Raw genomic sequence first — 20,386 nt, forward strand, 5'->3', positions numbered from 1 at the left:
GTAAGTTTTTACTATTCTTGCTTAAGAGATATTCCTAAGACCATACGTGACGTTGACGAGATTAATTTTTGGAGTATATTTAGAACCAGTGGCGGTTACTTCACTAAGAGGAAACTTTCCAAATTGAAATAGTTCGCTGAATATTTCGTACTGGCATCCATCTTTGTGGGGGCGGGTGTCACGGACGGTCGGGAGGACTTACTTTTTGATTTTCATACACCGGAACTCGTTTCAGACCAATCTATTGTACCAAAGCAGTTTTTTTTGTTTCATATTTTACGGAATGGTCTATGAGAATGTTTTCGTTAGATCAATTATTTTTAATAAATTTCACTTAAACGAGTTTTTAAATACTATGCTTTATATAAAATAAAATTGTTGAATAAAACTAAGACAATGTCGTAGAGTAACGAAGTTATGATCTAAGGTTTATTTAGTAAAGTAAAATACATTTAATGCACTTTAACTCCAAGGATATTTAAACAATTAACGGCCTTTCCTAAAAGCGTTGCGTAGCTGATTATTATTTATACAGTGATTGTCCTTTCTGACATCATTGAATTGACATTCGCAGGAAGAAACCGTAACATTGTTCAAATAATCACCTTAAACGACATTTAACCGAGTAGGTAAAACGGTAAATTCAACACTTAAAATTGTAATATACAATAATAATATATTTCTAGATATCGATTATGAAATCCTAAAATTCGAAGGTTATCAGAAATTTCGTTTACCTCGAAGTATCCAGACATACAAGGTTGTAAATTTTTTGTCTAGTCTTACAATTTACGGCGTTATAAATTCTGAACGAACGCGGATAGTAAAAAGAAAAAGTGAGTGAATATTTCAGTGAGACCTAAATTCAGCATGACCTTTATAGGATACAGTTTGAGACTCCGTAGTTTTAGTATCTACCTCGACAATCGTAAAAATATCTTCGGGCAAGTCATACATATTAAATGCTGTGGTAATGTTTATGGAGTTGTGATAGATGTTCACAGCTTTGGAACTAAGGGAGACACATTAACTTTCAAGTTTCAAAATAACAAATTATCACAACCAATAGAAATAAATGTCTCTAAATGATGTGTAAGCTGCTTAACAGGATTACGGGATACGGAAATATCTGAATATTTAATGTTTTAATTTATTTTAAGCGTTAACTTTGAAATATACGACTATAGACTAATTTAGATGTATGATATTGTTTTTAGCTTGTTATTATTGATATATATGATTTGATCTGATTGATATTATTGTTAGCTTTTTTTAGCTAGCCTTTCTTACATTTTCCAAAATATAATTTATTTCCTATTCCATGAGTTTACCAAAAGTATAAACTAAGAAGAAACGGGGAATTACCCGTTTAATTAATTTCAATAGAAAACCTATTTTTTCCAACAAGACGTACTAATGTATTTTCAAAAATATCGATAACTCATCGGAGTTTCAACGCAAACGAAATGAAAAAATGAAAAACAAAACCACCGCGCCGCTTGTTAAGTGCTAATTAATATCTGAACGCATACCTGATTATTGTTTGAACACAAAAATTGGATAGCAAAATTATTAAAATGAAGCACCTATCAAACTATTGTCAATGACATCATTTTGCAAAGAAATCGCAATACATTAGTCGTAATCTATCCCAGATTACCGTAAGAAATGTTACCTAATATAACATTTAATTTGATATTCAATTAGTAGTTTTCATATGAAGTCATTATTTTTAACGTAAAAACAATATTACAGTTCGTTAATCCAAATTTTTGCGAACTGGACTGAACTGGGAAAACAAATAACTAGTTTTGAACAATTTTTTTCATTTTTGTTTGTTAAAGTTTTGATAGTAGATGATTTATTTGTGGTACAAATAATTTGTACTTAAGTCGTTTAGATAGTGATACTACGTAAGCGTAACTTCATGTACAACTAAATATTCTACAAAAAAAATAACAGTGCTTTCCATGTAGTGGTTACATAGCGTTAAAAATAAACACTGAAATAGATCTATTGACAGTTTTATAATTTGTATAGTGTATATATAAATTAATGTTACCGTAAAATGTTAATACTGTTCGATTATAATTTACATGCGAGATTGCTAACTGTCGAAAGATTGTGAACCGTAACAAATTGCTTACAATTTAACGCACTATTTTTCCATAGATTATAATCTAACAAATCAAATCGAATTCATTTATTGCATATAGAAGCATTACACTTACTTGTTAATTGTCAAATTAAATAATAATAAATAAGAAAAACGGGCTTAGTATGCGCCTCGAATTGAATTTCAATTAAATTATAAAAAAACTAATCGAAAGATCTATAAGCTATTGAAATATATCACCATTCAAATTCTTTCAGCAGTTTAAAATCTCGCGAGATAGATTTTTATCTAACGGTATTTACAATTTTACGGTGATTCCTATATATTGTATTTAATACAAAACTGTACATAATACATTATATGGTTTTATACATATAATGCTTTTAAATTACGAGCTTATTACAAATACTTCTTCGATATATCTACACCAGCAAATTGTATTTTCTTAATACTTTTATTCCAGTTATATGGTGCTCATTAGTGAAGAAAACCAACAGCGTTCGCATCAAACGAAAACGCCTTAAACGATCCTCTGGTAAGAGAATTTTATTTATTATTTCACGCTTTGAGAACGTTTTCCCATTTGATATATTTTTTGTTATTTTTCTAGATTCTCGACCGGAACTCGTGTATACGTTTATTGAGCAAGCGGTACAGCCAGGAGCGCAAGTAGCGTTAAAATGTTCGGCTGTTGGTGAACCACCGCCTCGATTTCGGTGGTCGTTAGATGGTCAACCGATACCGTCGCATCATGGGTAACAATTATTATATAACATGAACAAATTACATAATATATAATTATTATACTTTAAAGTTGCCAGTGGCTAGATAAAAGGCCGCAGATCTCGAGGTCCTGGATTGAAATCGGATTTTTTCATTTTTTTGGTTAAAAGTTTAATGAAAAGGATCTTCTAAATTAAAACCACATTATGGAAAGAATATTTTAATATATTACAACGGTTTATTTTAAATATAACTTCCGTCATTTCTCGAAATTATTATTGGCATATTTTTGTCTAATTATTATGACTCAATTTATTATTATTTAATCCTCAAAGACGCTCCATAAAGTTTTTAACGCGACATCAACGATGTGTTTTATTTTCACATTTTAAACAAACACTATTTGATTTAATTTTTTAAATAAAGAGCAATGAAACAGATATTTTTTAATAATTGGTTTTTTGATCAGGGCAATAATAACAGAAGGACGGGAAACCGGACCCAGCAGTATCGGGTCGAGTAACAATTACATACTGTCGACATTGTCACTGAACAGTGCCAGGGTTGAACATGGCGGACGTTACGAGTGTCGGGCTACAAATAATCACGGCTCAATCGCACATGCTGCTCGGCTCAATGTTTACGGTAAGTATTTACTAACAGAGTTGCTAGTGACCGTTTATAAATTAATTTTCATCGAATCATCATAATTGTTAATTGATGTTTTGATTTTAGATTGATTACTCCCAACAGTTAAAAAAAAAATTACATTCCAAGTATTCATCCATATCATATCATATTAAGCGCTCCAGTCTTTGTCATGTATTACTATTATGACTAGTTCCGCTTATTTGATTAATAAAGATGATATGGCGAAGATGTGGCGCTGTAAGAAATATTAATCGTTCCTTACATCGCCAATGCGCAACCAACCTTGGAAACTAAGATATTGTGTCCCTCGTGCCTGTAGTTAAACTGGTTCACTCACCCTTCAAACCAGAACACACCAATACTGAGTACTGTTGTTTGGGGTAGAATATCTGATAAGTGGGTGGTACATACCGAGACGGGTTTGCACAATGCCCTACCACCAAGTAAATCACGGAAGATGGGGTATTCCCCATCTTCCGTGATTTACTAGATACTGGTAGCATATTTTCTACCAGTATCTTCTCCATCTTCCGTGTAGATGAAAATAAGCGATACTAAAATTATGTTCAAGTCACCTTGGATAAATGCGCTAACTTCTGTTAAACATGAACCACAATATTATGATGCTGTTTAAATTATAAGTGAACTAGCTTAATTGGAGGTACAATAACATATAACATCATCCCATAATTTACAGTACAATGACGATGTAAGGATTTTTGGTACAATGCATTTCACCTAATATAAAATTATTATTTTTTTCATAGGATTCAGCCATATTTAATTTTTATTAAAATCGATTACATTATAGGTCCTCCATATATCCGCGCCATGAATCCAGTAAAGGCGGTCGCTGGATCTGACGTCACAATTTGGTGTCCTTATTATGGATTCCCAATTGAGTAAGCTTAACTATTATACTAGTTTTATAATACTTTAGATTAACGGTATAAAACTTAATGCAACTTTGTTTTGTTCATAAAGTTCGGTAAAATGGGAAGGCGGGTCAGCAAACGATCCGCGTTACCAGCAATCTGAAGGACAACTTACTATAACCAATGTCGATCGCACGCGAGACAGAGGCGGTTGGATTTGTTCTGTTCTGACTCCTGGAGGAGAATTAGCCAGGAGAGAGGTACGACTGATATGAAATATTATGACGGATACATTTTTTAATATGTCCACGAAAAACTGGTAAAGATATTTTATGAATTTGATTTGATTTCATTCTAATTTGAACATTATATAATGTGGTTGACTGCCAATGTGTTATTTTTTCGGGCTTATGTTGCAAATTAATAAGTTTACTCAGAGGTCATTTTTGATACAATTAAATAAGAATTCTTAAAATTGTCGTATATTACTTTGTTTGTCATTGTTAGTGCGTCCCTCTCGAAAACCTTTTTTCGTTTGATACCTTTGTACAAACTCGTTGGGTTTAGATAAGATGGATGATAGAATAACTTTTATAAAATACTTACTGTGTCGATAATTAGAAAAATAAAAACTAATTTATATTAAGATTAGACTTGATTGTCAATTTCCAAGTGACGTGGCGCTACAGTGCGGAAAAATAAAATTGGAGTCATCGGTCATCGGCTGTGAAGTAGAAAATCGTTTACGAACTATTGACTCTAGGTGCAAATGAACGTCGTGTCACCGCCCGTGCTGTCGCCCATCGTGTTCCCGCCCGGACTGCGCGCCGGCGACCGCTCACAACTCACCTGCACCGTCACCTCCGGAGACATGCCTGTCTACTTTTCTTGGCTCAAGGATCAGATGCCTATATCTAGCGTGCTTCAGGTAAGTCATATTTCCGTTAGTCTGCAAGAACATTTTCAGATTCCATCTGTGTACATCGTGACTCCAAAACTTTTAATTTATGTATACATATATTCAATTTAACTGTGCACTTCCTTGATGCTTCCTTGGCATAGTTGCTAAGTTAGCTACAGCTAGATAAGGCTACGTAAACCCAAGGCGGTCTAATTCCGAGAGGGGCTAAATTAACGTTATTTAGTTTTTCTAACAAAGCTGTGATAATGTTTACAATCTTGGACAGCACGTTGGGCCGCTGGACCTGCACCTGAGCCATGAGCATGATTGTCAGTTGTGTGTTTGTTGCGTATATATTATTATCAACATATTTATTTTAAACATTTACATCTTAAGCAAATATTTTAATAATCAGTTTAGCTTAGATTAGGGACTTCAAAATATTAAACAGCTATAAAGGTATTATTGGATATATATCGATTGATACAATTTAGTAGCATGAAAAAATATCTACCAGAATGAGTTTTTTCATTTAACATCGTAGTTTAACGGAGTAAGTTTAGTAAACTAACTAGCTTATTATTTAATAATCATCTTAAGTATTGTCTATTTCAATGAGTAATTTAAATTACGATATTACTTCATGTAATTGGAAACATATTGTGTTTTATGTATTTATAATGTTTTATTCGATTACGCGGATAAAATTTCAGCTCACAGCACTACAAAGTCAAAGCTAAAATTGTTTTTGACAACAATTAAATATACCATAATTAATTGTTCAAATGTCTAAATAACAGCGTACTCACCGCCAAACAAAATATTCTATATATGTGTATATACCTATACTAACCGTAGCAACGAGTACAACATACTCGTACATACAATTAACCGCAAAGTCGTCAAAGGGGACTGTTTTAAATTCCTCTAAGTATATAAATGGTATACTAGATGAAGCTAGTCCAATTGTATACTTGTGGTTGTTCAATGAATCCGTTGAAAATCCCATTTTTCGTCGGATTAAGGAAAAATCGCTAAAGTCACGGCTGTATTATATGTAATTATAATTAATTATCCAGTCTATGTCTCAATAAACTATACCATAAATTAAAACAAAGTATATGTTTAAAGGTTCGAAGTTTCTTTGTGAGTTTATTTTATCGATATTTTTTATATTTTACATTACACGTGAAAGTCAGCCCTTGATTATTTGACATACAATATTTCATTGTTTACTTTGAACTAGCTTTGATCTACCCATGCGAAATCAAGTCAATGATTCGTAATTTTGGTTTATAACCCGCTCTTAACGATCGGATATATTACATTTTCCGTCATATTAATTGCTGCATGTGGAAACTTCCACAATTGTTTATGGATAATTATCGCAGACAGAATTAATAACTTTACAAAAATCTGGAGAGATGATAAATCATGAAAATGATTATAATAATGGACACTAGTATATAATGACACAAAGGTGGACGAGCGAGGTGCTGAGTTCTACAGCATGCTCCTGTTCAAGAGTCTGACCGCAGCGCACAGCGGCGTCTACACCTGCGTCGTCACCAACACCGCCGGGAAGGCAAACATGTCCGCTGAGCTAGCCATTAAGGGTAAGAATAAAAATATTTCGAAATCATATTTTAGTTATTTTCTCCAAAACGTTCATCAATGTAAAATATTATAAACGAAACATCTAGGGGTGTTTAAATATTTTTACGATTGGCTTTTTATGTTAAGAAAGTTTTATCTGGCTTTGTCTTCCATGTGAATATAAAAATCCTAAATTTATATTTCATTGTCAATAGTTCCGCCATATTGGCAAATAGAGCCATTGGATGGTGCAGTGCTGTTGAATGGATCATTAACAGTCAACTGCGAAGCAAGAGGTCATCCACCGCCCGCAATATATTGGACAAAGTTTACTGGTAAGCACATTTTACTTAATAAACAGTTTATTTTTACTACAAAATAATATATTGCATTTTTAAATGTAAACAATATTTTTTAGTTAATATGTATAAAAACTTTTAAGTATCCAGAAACATTTATCTTCAATTACAAGGTAGTACAGAGACGGCTTTGGGTGGAGTATCTGATCCGGTAGTGCTCGGTAATGGCTCGTTGAGGCTCGAGTCAGCCCGCGCGGAACATTCTGGAAAATATCGCTGTAGGGCAGAAAATGGCGTAGCACCGGCCCTGTCTAAAACTCTAACGATACACGTTAACGGTAAGTATTAAATGCATTTACTATAAAAAATTGTAACCCTCTTTTCATATCTGCGTTTGCGTTAATGTACTAAATGGAAACATAATGGCGCAAGCGATTTGTGACACTTAATCCCGACTCTTAGCAGTATTCCGAGTTTCATCCTCGCTTTTTATTTACCGAGTAACGAAAATGTCGTTTAATATGTTTTGGGATATGTCTTCCATCTGCATACTAAGATTATTGCTACGTTTTATTTGGCCTATATTTTTACGAGAACCTAAAAGTCGAAGATTGGATTCATAAAACCACAAGACCGCATCGTCGAGCCCTTTACATTTTATGTTCATAGCGATACTATCGAAATATCGCTTTATCCTTATCATTTATCAATAAACAAGCGAATCTGCCTGACTTTGTATGGAACATTAAAGGTTTACGTCGTTATTATACAACAAAAAATATTTTAAAGTTCTTTCACTATAGAATACTTTTTCTTTGTATTATGTTCTTCAACTTATTCAACTTATATATAACCTTCGGCTTCAAGTCAGTTCTTTACTTTTTATGTATAAAAACATGAAATTCTCGCTTGTAACGTCAATAGTTAAAATTTAAGAGTTCCTTATAATGATATATATACCAAAACGAACTTCGAAATTAGTTGCATTTTTTATTATAAGTCTTATATATATTGATTTCGTAGGTTTTTCAGTTAGGCCTTATAATTCGCCTCATTTTTAGAACAGATATATTGACTATAGTCATATGCTACTGCCTCGTTGGCTTAATTGTTTGATATAAGGCTTGAGGTTCTGGGTTCAAAAGCCAGATCGGGCCGATAAAAAGTAATTGGGTTTTTCTGTCGAAAAATTCTCAGTGATAGCCCGGAGTCTGGAAGTGGAAATAAACTCCCGTGCCTTGAAAATTACGTAAAGCCTGCGCCAGAACTCTTTCCGTTCGTGTCGGATTCGCATTATCAGAGTGAGGGAGAAGAGAGTGCACCTGAACGACATTATTATCACAGTCATAAAATAATGGCCATTTTTTTTTTAATACAATTATAATTCAAGTGAATTTATTACTGAGGAATCTGTTGTAGCTGAGCTACTGACGAGACGAAAACCTAATAATCAATACGACTGCTATGAAGCTAGTGTTTGCATTTATCCTGTTTGTTTCTGTCTAGAGCTAAAACGTATCAACCAATTTCAACAATGGAGCCATGAGATCTGTCAAAGCGTTCTGAGCTATAGATTATGTAATGTTCAGTCAGCTGTCAATACTTTGATTGTCTACGAAATATAGCACTTCCTTGGCCAATGTTATCGTAAAATTTTGCATACACTTTTCACGTGTGAAAAGAATGTGAAAAGAATTCCTCACTACAAATGCACTCCTCCTTCATATGTAATAACATATATATATTTATAATAAGAGGATAATCAACATAGTAGACTAATTAAATATAAAAAAATATTAAATTTCACCTGAAGTTTTTGCTCAACGTATAGAACCGGCGCGATTCGAAACACCATCGGTAAACGTAACAGCGAAGCTGGGAGACACGGTGCGGTTGGCTTGCGTTGCGAGAGGCGACAATCCTCTATCTATGACTTGGAGCCATTCGGGGAGAGCTTTGCCGAATTCTGATTACAGGTATTTTATAATAAAGTTTTTACTGTTGAGATTCAAGTTGAAAAAAAATATAAAAAAAATTGACATTATCTCCAACTTTATTTAAACTAACTTTCTCTACCTTGAACAATAATCATATTTTTATTCGTTAGCAGAAATACTTATGCTTTTACTTGGTGATAAATACAAATGGGTAGGTGCGATCCATTCATAATGTGCCTTCTGCCGTCAAATAGCAATAAATACTTAATATTGTTGTGTTCCGGTTTGAAGGATGAGTGAGCCAGTGTAACTACAGGCCCAAGGGACATAACATCTTATTTCTCAAATTTGGTGACGCATTGGCTGCAGCCAATAAATGTCAATATTAACTATTTTTGTGTCCATATTAATTTTATAAATATAAGACATGTTTATGTATGAAACTAATTTAGTTAAAACAAAATCGTTAATAACAGGATGAGTATATCAGAGACTCGCAGTGCGGAGGGACTGCGCAGTGAGCTGGTAATTGAGAGAGCCGATAGGAGGGATTCTGGTGTTTATCGGTGTCAGGCGTCCAACCCCTACGGCAGGTCGGACCACTTTGTACACCTCGGAGTACAAGGTTAGTGGATGTTGCCAGACTAATTCCTTATACAATATACTTCACAATGTTTTACGATTATCTTATTATTATTTTTTTTATAATATAGGGCGCAAACGAGCAGGAGGCTCACCTGATGGAAAGTGATTACCACCGCCCATGGACATCTGCAACACCAAGGGGGTTTGCAGGTGCCTTCCAATTGACCGCGGAACTGAACGAGGCTCGAAATGTCAATGCCAAGTATTCCGATACTAGCTGCGGCGACTATCGGAATGTTCTCAAATCGTGGAGATACGGCGAATGGTGTTTTTTTGGCGATTAACGCGCAAACTTGCGTCTTTTTGGGGTTGAAGTGGACTAGGGAGACTTTGTTTAACGAAGACTCGATTTCAGACACAAGTTTGTTCCGGTTTTCTTCGACGTTTTCCCGAGAAATATTAGCACGGCCGGTGTATGAGATGTCTACGGTACTGTCGTCTGCAGTAGCAGTGAATGTTACTGATTTGCAAAAAAAAAAAACCGAAGTGCTAAATTTCGAACCGGTGGTAGATTTTTGACAATCAATAAGCAAGTGTAAACACTTCTATATTGAATAAAGATTTTTGACTTTGACTTTGACTTTGAGTCATTAATATGCAGAAGAAACAGAGTGGGTGATCTATCATATGCGTTCTAACGCAGCCTTGTGGAACACCAGCATTGACGAATTTTTGGTCGGAGCATTCACCGCCGACAACGACCTTGATGCTCCGATCTACCAAAAAGCTGGTAATCCAATTGCATAATTTCCCGGGAAGCCCATAGGAAGGAAGCTTCGAAAGAAGCGCTTTGTGCCACACGCGATCGAAGGCCTTCGCTATGTCCACCACTATGGCACCATCTCGGGAGCACATGTCCGTAGCACGATTGGAGTGATGCCATCGGGTCCACTCGACTTATGAATTTCCAAGGCAAGAAGTGCTTTACGAACTGCACTTTGCCGGAATTTAACCTCCGGCATCGTGGTATCACACCGTGTTTTACGAATAAATTAAACGAAATAATTTAATTATTTCGTTGTCCATATTAATCATAAACTCAGAGAAATTTCCGTCTAATAAGATTTTAATTAAATTAAATGTGATTATATTTTTTAACTGTATCTAGACATTTGTACATTTATTTAAAGTGTATTGCACACAAACAGAATGCATCATCACCACTGGATATTCAGTAGTTTAAAAGCGTGAGCCTTATTGCTATAGGTATTAAATATTTTTTCCAGCCAACCTTTATGACAAAAACTTTAACATCAAAATTGTAAAAAGCATAAAATCAGTAATATAAAAACTGACATAAAATGAGACAAATAACTTTTAAAAACTAGTATTAGCAATATCCCATTTTAAGGAATTATTTATATCTACCTCTCTTATTAAGCTTGAAGCTTGTATTAAGCTTAAATGTCAGGTCGGTCAGGATCGAACCTTGATCGACTTTTTACATCGCTGATCGCTATGCGGTTTGTTAACCATTGCGATATTGATACTTATTAAAACTATTTGCTATAATTAAATATAACTTAACTAATTAAGTTTTTTATACATTTTGTTGTATTATTTGTCGTGTTATAAGTAACCGGTCGAATAGTTAAAAATAAAAGTACAACTGGCAAAATAAATCTATCTCATACCCTAAATTGAGTGTCCGGCACGCACTCACCCGATTCTTTACGGTTATTGTGACTTTTATTGCCCCTTACTATTACTGGAGGTCAGGCGTAAAAATAAAGATATTTCGTTAAAATATATTATCACCATAATAATGAGCTGAGATAGCCCTGTAGATAGAGTATATTGACTAAATTTTACGGATTCCATCTGAGTAAAAAACAACGTGCTTAATTTTTGTTTATAATTGATCTTGTGGAAACCCCAATACATCCGCAATGTATGAAATTCTATAATTTTGGGATTAGTCAACAGTCGATGATCGGTGGTATATATGTATGTCAATTGATAGTGTGATGTTGTTTTTTCTTTAAAAAAAATAATCTGATCAAAATGTAAAAAAAACAAGTCCGAAGATACTTCATAGTCCCTTGAAACCACCGTTTTAAACTAATAAACTCAACGAAAGTTGTTGGGCGTCTCTGGGCAGTATTTTCGCTCCTCGGAGCGAACGGTGCTTGAAGTGCTCATGTAAACAAGCAAAGCGTATAACAGCTTACTCCAGCTTATTTACCGTGTAAACCACTAAAATATAGTTAAGCCTTTTTAACTTTAATTACACCACTCGAAGGAGTTTTTAGTTAGTGTTTTATCGTACATTAGTATTTTTTCTAGGTAATCGTTACCGGTAAAACTGAATATAACTTATATTTCATCATATATAGCTCTTGCAAAAACGATAAACGTTTTGAATAACACAATAAAAATTAAAAATACGCTCTCAGTTTGTTATTATTTGTATTTATTTCTTAACCTATCCATATCATATTTTTTTATTTACATTGAAATATTAAGAAATACAATACTAAGATCACTTTCGTCTTCGTTTTTTACAGAATATCCTTGTTCATATTTTTTTAACGATTTTTTGGACCGAACCTCGTAAAGGATGTGAGGTCTGAGCGCGGCCTATTTATCGGTAACGCCCAATAAGTATTCGATGAAATGAATTTAAAAAAGTGTTGTATTCAAGAACTGTTTGTAGCGCATAACATAGGAGAGCTTTTAGTATATCACATGATACATTTAAATATAAGGTTTGTATATCTTTAGTCCTCCTCCAATTGGAAAGGGGAGTCGATAGAATTTGAGACATTGTGATCAAATTGCTTTTATTGCTAGTGATTACGAACTCGGTTGGGCTTGTATGTTATGTTCATAATGTATAGATTACTCGCCTTATCTATTAAGTTTTTCCGCCGTAAGATTTGAATTTTTTAATTAAAAATTTTAAGAGGCACTCGGGATTATATTACAGAATGAGTGACTTGCGCGTTAAACATTTACATGTATGGATTGATATATCTATTCATTATACTGTTGTGTTATTAATTTATATATACAATTATTTAATTATTGATGTACATCGACAACGTTTGCCCACGGTTGAGCATAACCGTCGGTAAATAGTTTCTGCCACCTATTAGAGAGTATAACTTTCTCGGAAACGCGATGTGTCTTCTGGTATACGGTAATGATTTAGTAGTTTTGCACTTCTTATTACCTCATTAAATATTATTATAGATATACACACAGAAAATGAGCCGAGATGGCCCAGTGGTTAGAACACGTGCATCTTAACCGATGATTTCGGCTTCAAACCCAGACAAGCACCACTGAATTTTCATGTGCTTAATTTGTGTTTATAATTCATCTCGTGCTCGGCGGTGAAGGAAAACATGTGTCTAATTTCAACGAAATTCTGCCACATGTGTATTCCACCAACCTGCATTGGAGCAGCGTGGTGGAATATGCTCCAAACCTTCTACTCAAAGGGAGAAGAGGCCTTAGCCCAGCAGTGGGAAATTTACAGGCTGTTAATGTGAGAAATTTACAGTGTGTTACGTGTTAGATACCTTACTTTCTTTAAACATATATTTTTGTATAACAATAAATTCAACTGTTCTATAGAACCACCAGAACCACCGGCCAACTTTCGAGTACTAGACACTACATCGCGATCAATCCGCTTACAATGGCGAAGACCTTACGACGGGAACTCCCCGGTGCTGGGCTATGTAGTGCAATATCGCAGGCACGACTCTACTAATCCCGATGCTTGGAGAGACGCCGACACACATAACGTCTCCGTCAATGCTCACACCATGGACTCTTACACTGAGTAAGTTTTAATTAAATTTGTAGGTAATCTAAATACTTTAAAAGCGCCTACTAAAGTTATTCAAGACACAGTCTGCGATAGCGAATGTATGGCTCGAACTCTCCAATAATGAACTACTCGGTGAACCTCAGAGATAGTTTGGAGAGATGCCAACTCGTATCCCAGATATCTACTCGAATTAGATCTCGCTTTCCCTAAATGCTTAAGCAGGCTGATGTTACTTTTAAGCACGTTAAAATTCCAATGGATTGAAACAATCCTATTGCTTTTGAAGTAATTTAAAATTTAAAAAGAGATATCAAAATCTTTATAATAAAGTTCGTAAAGTATTATACTCCATTTCGTGTGGTAGGACGGAAGACGCAACGATAACAGGCTTAGAGCCGGCGACGGCGTACTTGGTGCGCGCACGCACAGTAACGGCGCAGTTCGCGTCTGCACACACGCGCGCACTGCTGGCGCTGACGTCACACGAACCGCCGGCACGAGCGCCCGTCAGTCTGCGCGCGTCCGCTCCGCGCCCGTCCACTATAGAACTTGCGTGGCAGGTAGTATGTTTTGTTTCCTAGTTCCGAATGCAAAAACATTTTAATTATAGACTAAATCCATCTACTGAATAAGTCGACTCCATGATAGCTTCATTAACATACATCGTTTTAATAAAACAATAGTTTAACGATTTTACTTTATATAATGTTGAAGTAAGTTTTGGTGTAAAAAGAAAAGTTATTCTAAACCAGTTTGTAACTTTGCAAAACTAAATAAAATTTTATTTTTATCCAAGGCGCCACCAACATCAGCATGGAATGGGGAATTATTAGGATATACGGTATGGTGGTGGCCTGCCGCTGACGGTACGTTATCCGGCGGTGCTAGTGTTGGAATGGAATTTGCCACAGTTAGGGGACATGTCACCAAGTATACTATTGAAAGTCTCGAACATTTTACGAGGTAAGTTATTTGTAACATATGGTTAGTTATTGAAGTGTATTGATTACTAATACGTCAAGAAATGTTGAACTTTTGATTGCCCTTTTAGGTATTCAGTTAGCGTCAGAGCGTTTAATAGTGCAGGTGCTGGACCAGCTACAGCTCCTGTTAACACCCTTACTCAGGAGAGTGGTAAGGGAAAACTACAAGGAATATATAATATATAGACATATCATTTTCTAACTTGAGTACTAAATAAATAGAGTTTTAAATTGCTTACGATTCCCGTTTAAGTTTTACAAATAGCAGATACGTTGACATTGTAACTTTTGTAAGTCTAAACTAGATATTTTCCTCGTATATTTACCGATTATTGTTACAATATGCTCGTAATTAGATACAAAGACCACAAAAAGAAACTGGCATAATTCAATAAACCACAATGAAATATGAACTAATGATGCAACACATATATGAAAATACATATAATGTTTTTTCGGGTAGTGCCATCGGAAGGTCCGCGAGCCGTCCGTTGTCGCGCAGTGTCTCCTCAGAGTCTCAAAGTGGAATGGTCTCCTCCCCCTGCTCATGCGCATCACGGTGCTCTCCTGGGATATAAGCTGCTTTATCGTCCGGAGCATAGTGAGTAAATTATGGTAAAATATGACCAACCATTTAAATATTAGTTAGAACGTTTCTAATTTATATGCCAGGATATTTTCAATCATGTGCAATATAAAAATATGGTTAATTCTGAGTGGTTTTAGTTTAGGTGCTTATTAAATTATCCTTTAATTATAGTATGTTCATTAGTAAAGAACATCGTAATCATTTTTTTCGCTATTTATTAGCTATGTTCACAACTTTTAATAAAACACTAAATTTTTTTTACAAGATTATAAAGTAGAAACTACGCCTGATTCTTAAAATTACAACGACAACAGTTGTGATAAAACTAACGCGGAAACAGAACTAATGCTGACAAATTTTAGTTGAATAAATAGTACACACTCATTCACTCACGTAAGCGCATAAACTCACTCACTTAGACACATCCATATCAATAAATATTTTATTTTATTCTAACTACAAACAAAGACGCGAAGAATGAAGAAAAACGGAATTGTTTGAATTGGGTGACATATAAGTAAGAGGGTGATGAAATTATCAGTACCTAATATACTGATATAATGACATAATGACACACTCGATCCTCACACCTTCCTGGCTGAGCGAAGGCAGTTGTTTGTCGGCAGCGACAGACTGGCTGGAGTGGGAGGTGCGAGGCGGCGGCGCGGGCGCGGCGGCGGGCGCGGAGGTGAAGCGCGTGGCGGGCGTGGAGACCTTGCTGCTGGCGCTGCGGCCGCACAGCAACTACACCGTGCAGGCGCTGGCCTACACCGCCGCCGGCGACGGAGTGCCCGCTCATCCTATACACTGCACTACGCAGCAAGATGGTGAGCTGTTTTAACATACGAGCTTTATGTAAATGTTCCTCTGCTGTATAAGGGCTTAAAGTTTTATTCATTCAATCGCTGTGAGATGAGAAGGCATGAGCAAAAAAATTTTCAAACATTTATGTAAATTGGAAGACCTGTTTGCAGCTCCAGGACCACCAGCTGCAGTGAAAGTGATCGCGACATCCGTTACGTCTTTGGCAGTTAGCTGGCTACCCCCAGGTCGACCTAATGGACCTATTTTGTATTATACCGTCTTCTATCGTGAACTTGGAAGGTATAATGTTCAGCCATTTCAAATAATATTTTGAATATGTTTTGTGTTTTTGTACGAATAAGATTTTATTTTAAAGGGACCGTCCTCCACAAACAACCACTGTTCAAGCGGAAGATGTTGAAATGTCAGTCGGTCTCGGCGGTTTCACGGAATTAAGGTCTTTGTCGGAAAGCGCTACATACGAAGCGTGGGTTGCAGCACATTCTGCAGCTGGAGAGGGAGAACCATCTGCACCTCAGCCTGCCACGACTACCTCTAGAGGTAAGGTATCTTCATGCAATTTTCGTTACTTATGTACTTAATATAGTAATATTGTTCTCTTGTCTATCCTACATAATTCTTTGCGAAACAGAATAAATGGTTGAAAGGAGTTTAATTCAAAATATTTAAGGAAAACTTCACAATAACTATCTATTGACCGTTGATTGGGTGCAATACCCAGATAAATTAAGTTTCTATCTTGTTGTACATAGCGGCAGTGAGACTGCTGTCGTTCGGCGTATGGGCGCGCGTGCAGTGCGGGCGGCCGCTGCGTCTCGCGTGCGCGTGGCGCGGGGAGCCGGCGCCGCGCGCGCGCTGGCTGCGCGGAGACCGGCCCGTCACACACGACCCGCGGACACATCTCACACCGCACGGACATCTGGCTATACATGGTCAGTGCTGTGATCATCGTACTACCTATTTCCAAGATAGTACGAGTCTTCTACTGGGCACATTCATACCCATTCAGTCAAGAAATATTTAAAACTATATAGCTGGTTTGGTCACGATTTTTTTATCACCAAGAAATACAAGATTATTAGAAAAGACAAAACGGATTCAAATTCTTATGTATGTTTGATGTCTGCCTGTATCGACGATCTGGGTATAATAAAAATCGATTGTGACGATTTTTATTTTATCGATTGTAAATGGATATTCGTATTAGAAGTGGACGCGCTGACGAGCGGCAACTATACGTGCTCGGCGCGCAATTCCTTCGGCTCCGAGGAGGTGACGTACCGCGTGGAGTGCGCCGCGCCGCCCGCCGCGCCCGCACTCGCGCTCGAGCGCGCCGCACACACCCTGGCGCGCCTCGCCTGGCGTACCACGCACCACCCTGCTGCACCCCCACATGGTAAGCATCGTTTAAGAAATCATCTCTTGAATCTCTTCCTCTCCATTTAGCCAGATATGATTTTGACTTACAAAAATTGTTAAAGTAGTTACACCAAACATCTATATTAAATTTAAATATAATAGAAGTAAACAATAATTTTAAACTAAAATAACAGTTTTAAACTAAAGAAGTTTAAATACGAATGTAGGGTAATGTTGCTTATAGAAATTTACTAGTCTCTTAACTTGTAATAGGTTTCACCATCTTCTGGGTACGCGTCCGTGACGACAGTGGTGAGGGTGCGGAACCCACTAGCTCCCGAGGTGAAGAAGAACGTAAAATAGAAGCAGGTGGGGAAGCAGCTAGTGTGGTGCTGAGAGCGCTATCATGTGGAGCAACATATTCAGTCAAGGCCGTCGCGCATTCGAGAGCTGGCTCTTCACCGCCATCTGCCCCCTTACTTGTGCGGACGAAACCTCCAGGTAACATTCAAGCATGGAAAGTATTGACTAATTTTTATCCATACAATACTTACCAGATAATTTTAGTTTTGTTAATGAAGGATTTTACAACATGCTATTTGTTCTATTATTGTTTTTCGCTTTTTAATAAATAATACGCAATGTCATATACAAAGCAGACATACAACGTGATATCTCATCTGATAATAGGCAACATTAACTTATAACCTCTCGAAAAATGTGTTGGTATCATCTGACCGCCAACTAGAGCGAAATTCATCGGTTTCCTGTTACACACTTCCGTTACTTTTCACGAAATCACTCCCACAGATTGCAAGTAAAACGAAATGGAAGGTGTTACACAACAAAAATATTGTACCAATATAATAAATAATTCCAATCAACATTGTCCAGTACTAGTGTGGGAAGGCGGAGGAAATCCCGAGAGTGATCGAGAAGAGGGTGCGGAGGCTGCCGTGTGGAGCAACAGCAGCGCGCTCGCACTCGACGCGCGCAGAGCCGTGCGCTGCTCCGCAAGGCTTGTGCGTCTGCAGTGGAGGCGAGCAGACGCCGGACTCGTCTGGAGGGACGCAGATCTCACCTCTTTGCACCATCACCGAGAAGTAAGACCAGAATGAGAGTTTGTATAGTTAGCTTTATCTTTTCGCCCCTTTTTATTAGAAAATACTATATTCGAAGGTAAACTACCCATTATATTTAGTCTGATAGATAAACATATACGTCAGCTTTCTGCATAATTTATTTAAAAAATAAATCCATACAGATTGTACAAACATAGTTATCGAGTTACAAAATACACAACTCTTAAGTAGAATGCCTCAAGCATAAATAACCACTGATACTAAATTAGCCTAAAGTCGAGCAATACGAACCACTAATGAAAATAGTACCAATAAGTAATGGCGATGTACTGAAACAATCTGTATATTTTGTATTAACATATTTTAAAACGATCTTAGTATCTTGACTTTTATCATATTTTGTGGACAATGTTCATGTGATGGTAATCGCCTAAATTATTATGTATGGTAAATAACACACCAACAATTCCAATAGGTAGTGATCGGGGGACTGGCGGTAGGCACGTGGTACGCTCTAAAACTATGGACGGCTACAGATTCCAGTCGACAACAAGCTGTGATATATGCAGCTACCACGACACATTCCGGAGGTAAACTATTTGTAATAAAGAAAATAAATGTATCAATCTTGTGTGATATATGCCAATAATACCAATGAAGCAATGTCTTGCAAAGATCCCAGGTTAGGAGATTATCCCACTGGACAATTTAGTTCCAAATAAAAATTTTTGGATACACATTTGTCAGATTTTAACCTCATACATGCGTATCTAGCTTCCTTAGGATGTTTATGTTGTCATTATGTTCGAGCACGACGCTTGACGGCGAAGGAAAACAATGAAATTAAAAACAAAAATTTATCACGTGAAAATTCTACTCGAAGAGGTACTCGAATTTGAGGATGCATAAATTTGGTGAACCAACAATCTTCTGTTAAGATTCAGATGTTCTAACAACTGACTTGTCTTACCTATACCAATAAAAGTAAAGGGAGATCAAATGAAATATGGAATTTTGTTCTAAAAAAAACACAGAACGACTCCGACGGCCGGTGGCTTTCCAGACTGAAGGGATTCCAACAAGCACAGTGAGTAACGGCGACAGCACAGACCGCGTGCTCGGAGCACTGTCGCTCGCTTTTGCTGCTCTCGCCGCGCTTGCCGTGTCTGCACTGCTCCTCGTACTGATGGCTAAGCGCAGGTGAGTAATATAAGTAATTAAACGATAACAAAAGTTACAAAACTCCATACCTCCGATTCATTTAGACTTTTCGAACAGCCATAAATTTTGACGTGAAGATCGCGATTGTAAATAAAGTTGAGACTGCAAAATTTAAATTTAGAACGCAGTTTTTTTACGCGGCTTCCAGTAAAGTGTCCATTTTTTGTTATTGTTTTAATTCACAGGGGATTTCAATAACAATTTTGTCAGTACTATTTAGTTATTTTCAAACGTTGATAATTTATTCCATTGGGTCTGTTATTTAATACATAATATGTAGCGAAAGCAACTTCATTACAACCGAGTGTCTATTTTTCATTTTTAAATTTGTTTTACGTTTCAATGTTATTCGAAAATAAAGATGAATGGAAATATAAATGAACTGGCCGGCCGAACGACTACATCAATCCACGGTTCCGCTCCTTGTAAATTTTATATGTATGCGTTTAACAATAAAAGTACGAATATTTTGTGAATGAACATATAATTCAATATTTGTTAAACGCTTTACTTTTAAAAATGTTTAGCTGTGATAAATAAGCCCTTACTAACGATACTATTGACGGTAATGATACGAAAATTGCTAAAATAAATTTGAATATATAATAAAAACTTTTTTCATAATAAAACGATTGAATTGTAGCAGTTATAAAAATAGGTTTGTACAATTTAGTTCCAATCAGGTGGGTGAGGCCTACACCTACACCTAGTTAGGTTATAATATAGATATTAAGTAATAGCAGTCCCGTTCCCCTTTTTGTATCTTACAAAAAGTTATCAACAATATTTTTCTCTGTATGGCT

At 36.2% G+C, this 20,386-nt stretch overlaps 1 protein-coding gene across 1 annotated transcript in view; it reads left to right on the forward strand.

Annotated features, from left to right (window-relative positions):
- LOC113399362 (cell adhesion molecule Dscam2-like) overlaps window positions 1–20,386 on the forward strand; it is a 93,666-nt gene that overhangs the window by 60,108 nt on the left and 13,172 nt on the right. The window contains exons 7-31 of the mRNA XM_064217933.1: window positions 2,580–2,651; window positions 2,727–2,871; window positions 3,309–3,484; window positions 4,302–4,392; window positions 4,475–4,625; window positions 5,129–5,293; window positions 6,747–6,882; window positions 7,078–7,197; window positions 7,335–7,499; window positions 8,993–9,137; window positions 9,575–9,723; window positions 13,326–13,536; window positions 13,889–14,084; window positions 14,321–14,487; window positions 14,576–14,658; window positions 14,971–15,108; window positions 15,723–15,923; window positions 16,071–16,200; window positions 16,277–16,461; window positions 16,674–16,853; window positions 17,129–17,317; window positions 17,554–17,781; window positions 18,175–18,383; window positions 18,838–18,952; window positions 19,397–19,562. Coding sequence (XP_064074003.1) covers window positions 2,580–2,651; window positions 2,727–2,871; window positions 3,309–3,484; window positions 4,302–4,392; window positions 4,475–4,625; window positions 5,129–5,293; window positions 6,747–6,882; window positions 7,078–7,197; window positions 7,335–7,499; window positions 8,993–9,137; window positions 9,575–9,723; window positions 13,326–13,536; window positions 13,889–14,084; window positions 14,321–14,487; window positions 14,576–14,658; window positions 14,971–15,108; window positions 15,723–15,923; window positions 16,071–16,200; window positions 16,277–16,461; window positions 16,674–16,853; window positions 17,129–17,317; window positions 17,554–17,781; window positions 18,175–18,383; window positions 18,838–18,952; window positions 19,397–19,562 — 3,913 coding nt within the window. The remainder of the gene's footprint in view (window positions 1–2,579; window positions 2,652–2,726; window positions 2,872–3,308; window positions 3,485–4,301; window positions 4,393–4,474; window positions 4,626–5,128; window positions 5,294–6,746; window positions 6,883–7,077; window positions 7,198–7,334; window positions 7,500–8,992; window positions 9,138–9,574; window positions 9,724–13,325; window positions 13,537–13,888; window positions 14,085–14,320; window positions 14,488–14,575; window positions 14,659–14,970; window positions 15,109–15,722; window positions 15,924–16,070; window positions 16,201–16,276; window positions 16,462–16,673; window positions 16,854–17,128; window positions 17,318–17,553; window positions 17,782–18,174; window positions 18,384–18,837; window positions 18,953–19,396; window positions 19,563–20,386) is intronic.

This window comes from Vanessa tameamea, chromosome 19 (assembly GCF_037043105.1).
Source record: "Vanessa tameamea isolate UH-Manoa-2023 chromosome 19, ilVanTame1 primary haplotype, whole genome shotgun sequence".
In the NCBI taxonomy this organism is placed as follows: Eukaryota; Metazoa; Arthropoda; class Insecta; order Lepidoptera; family Nymphalidae; genus Vanessa; species Vanessa tameamea.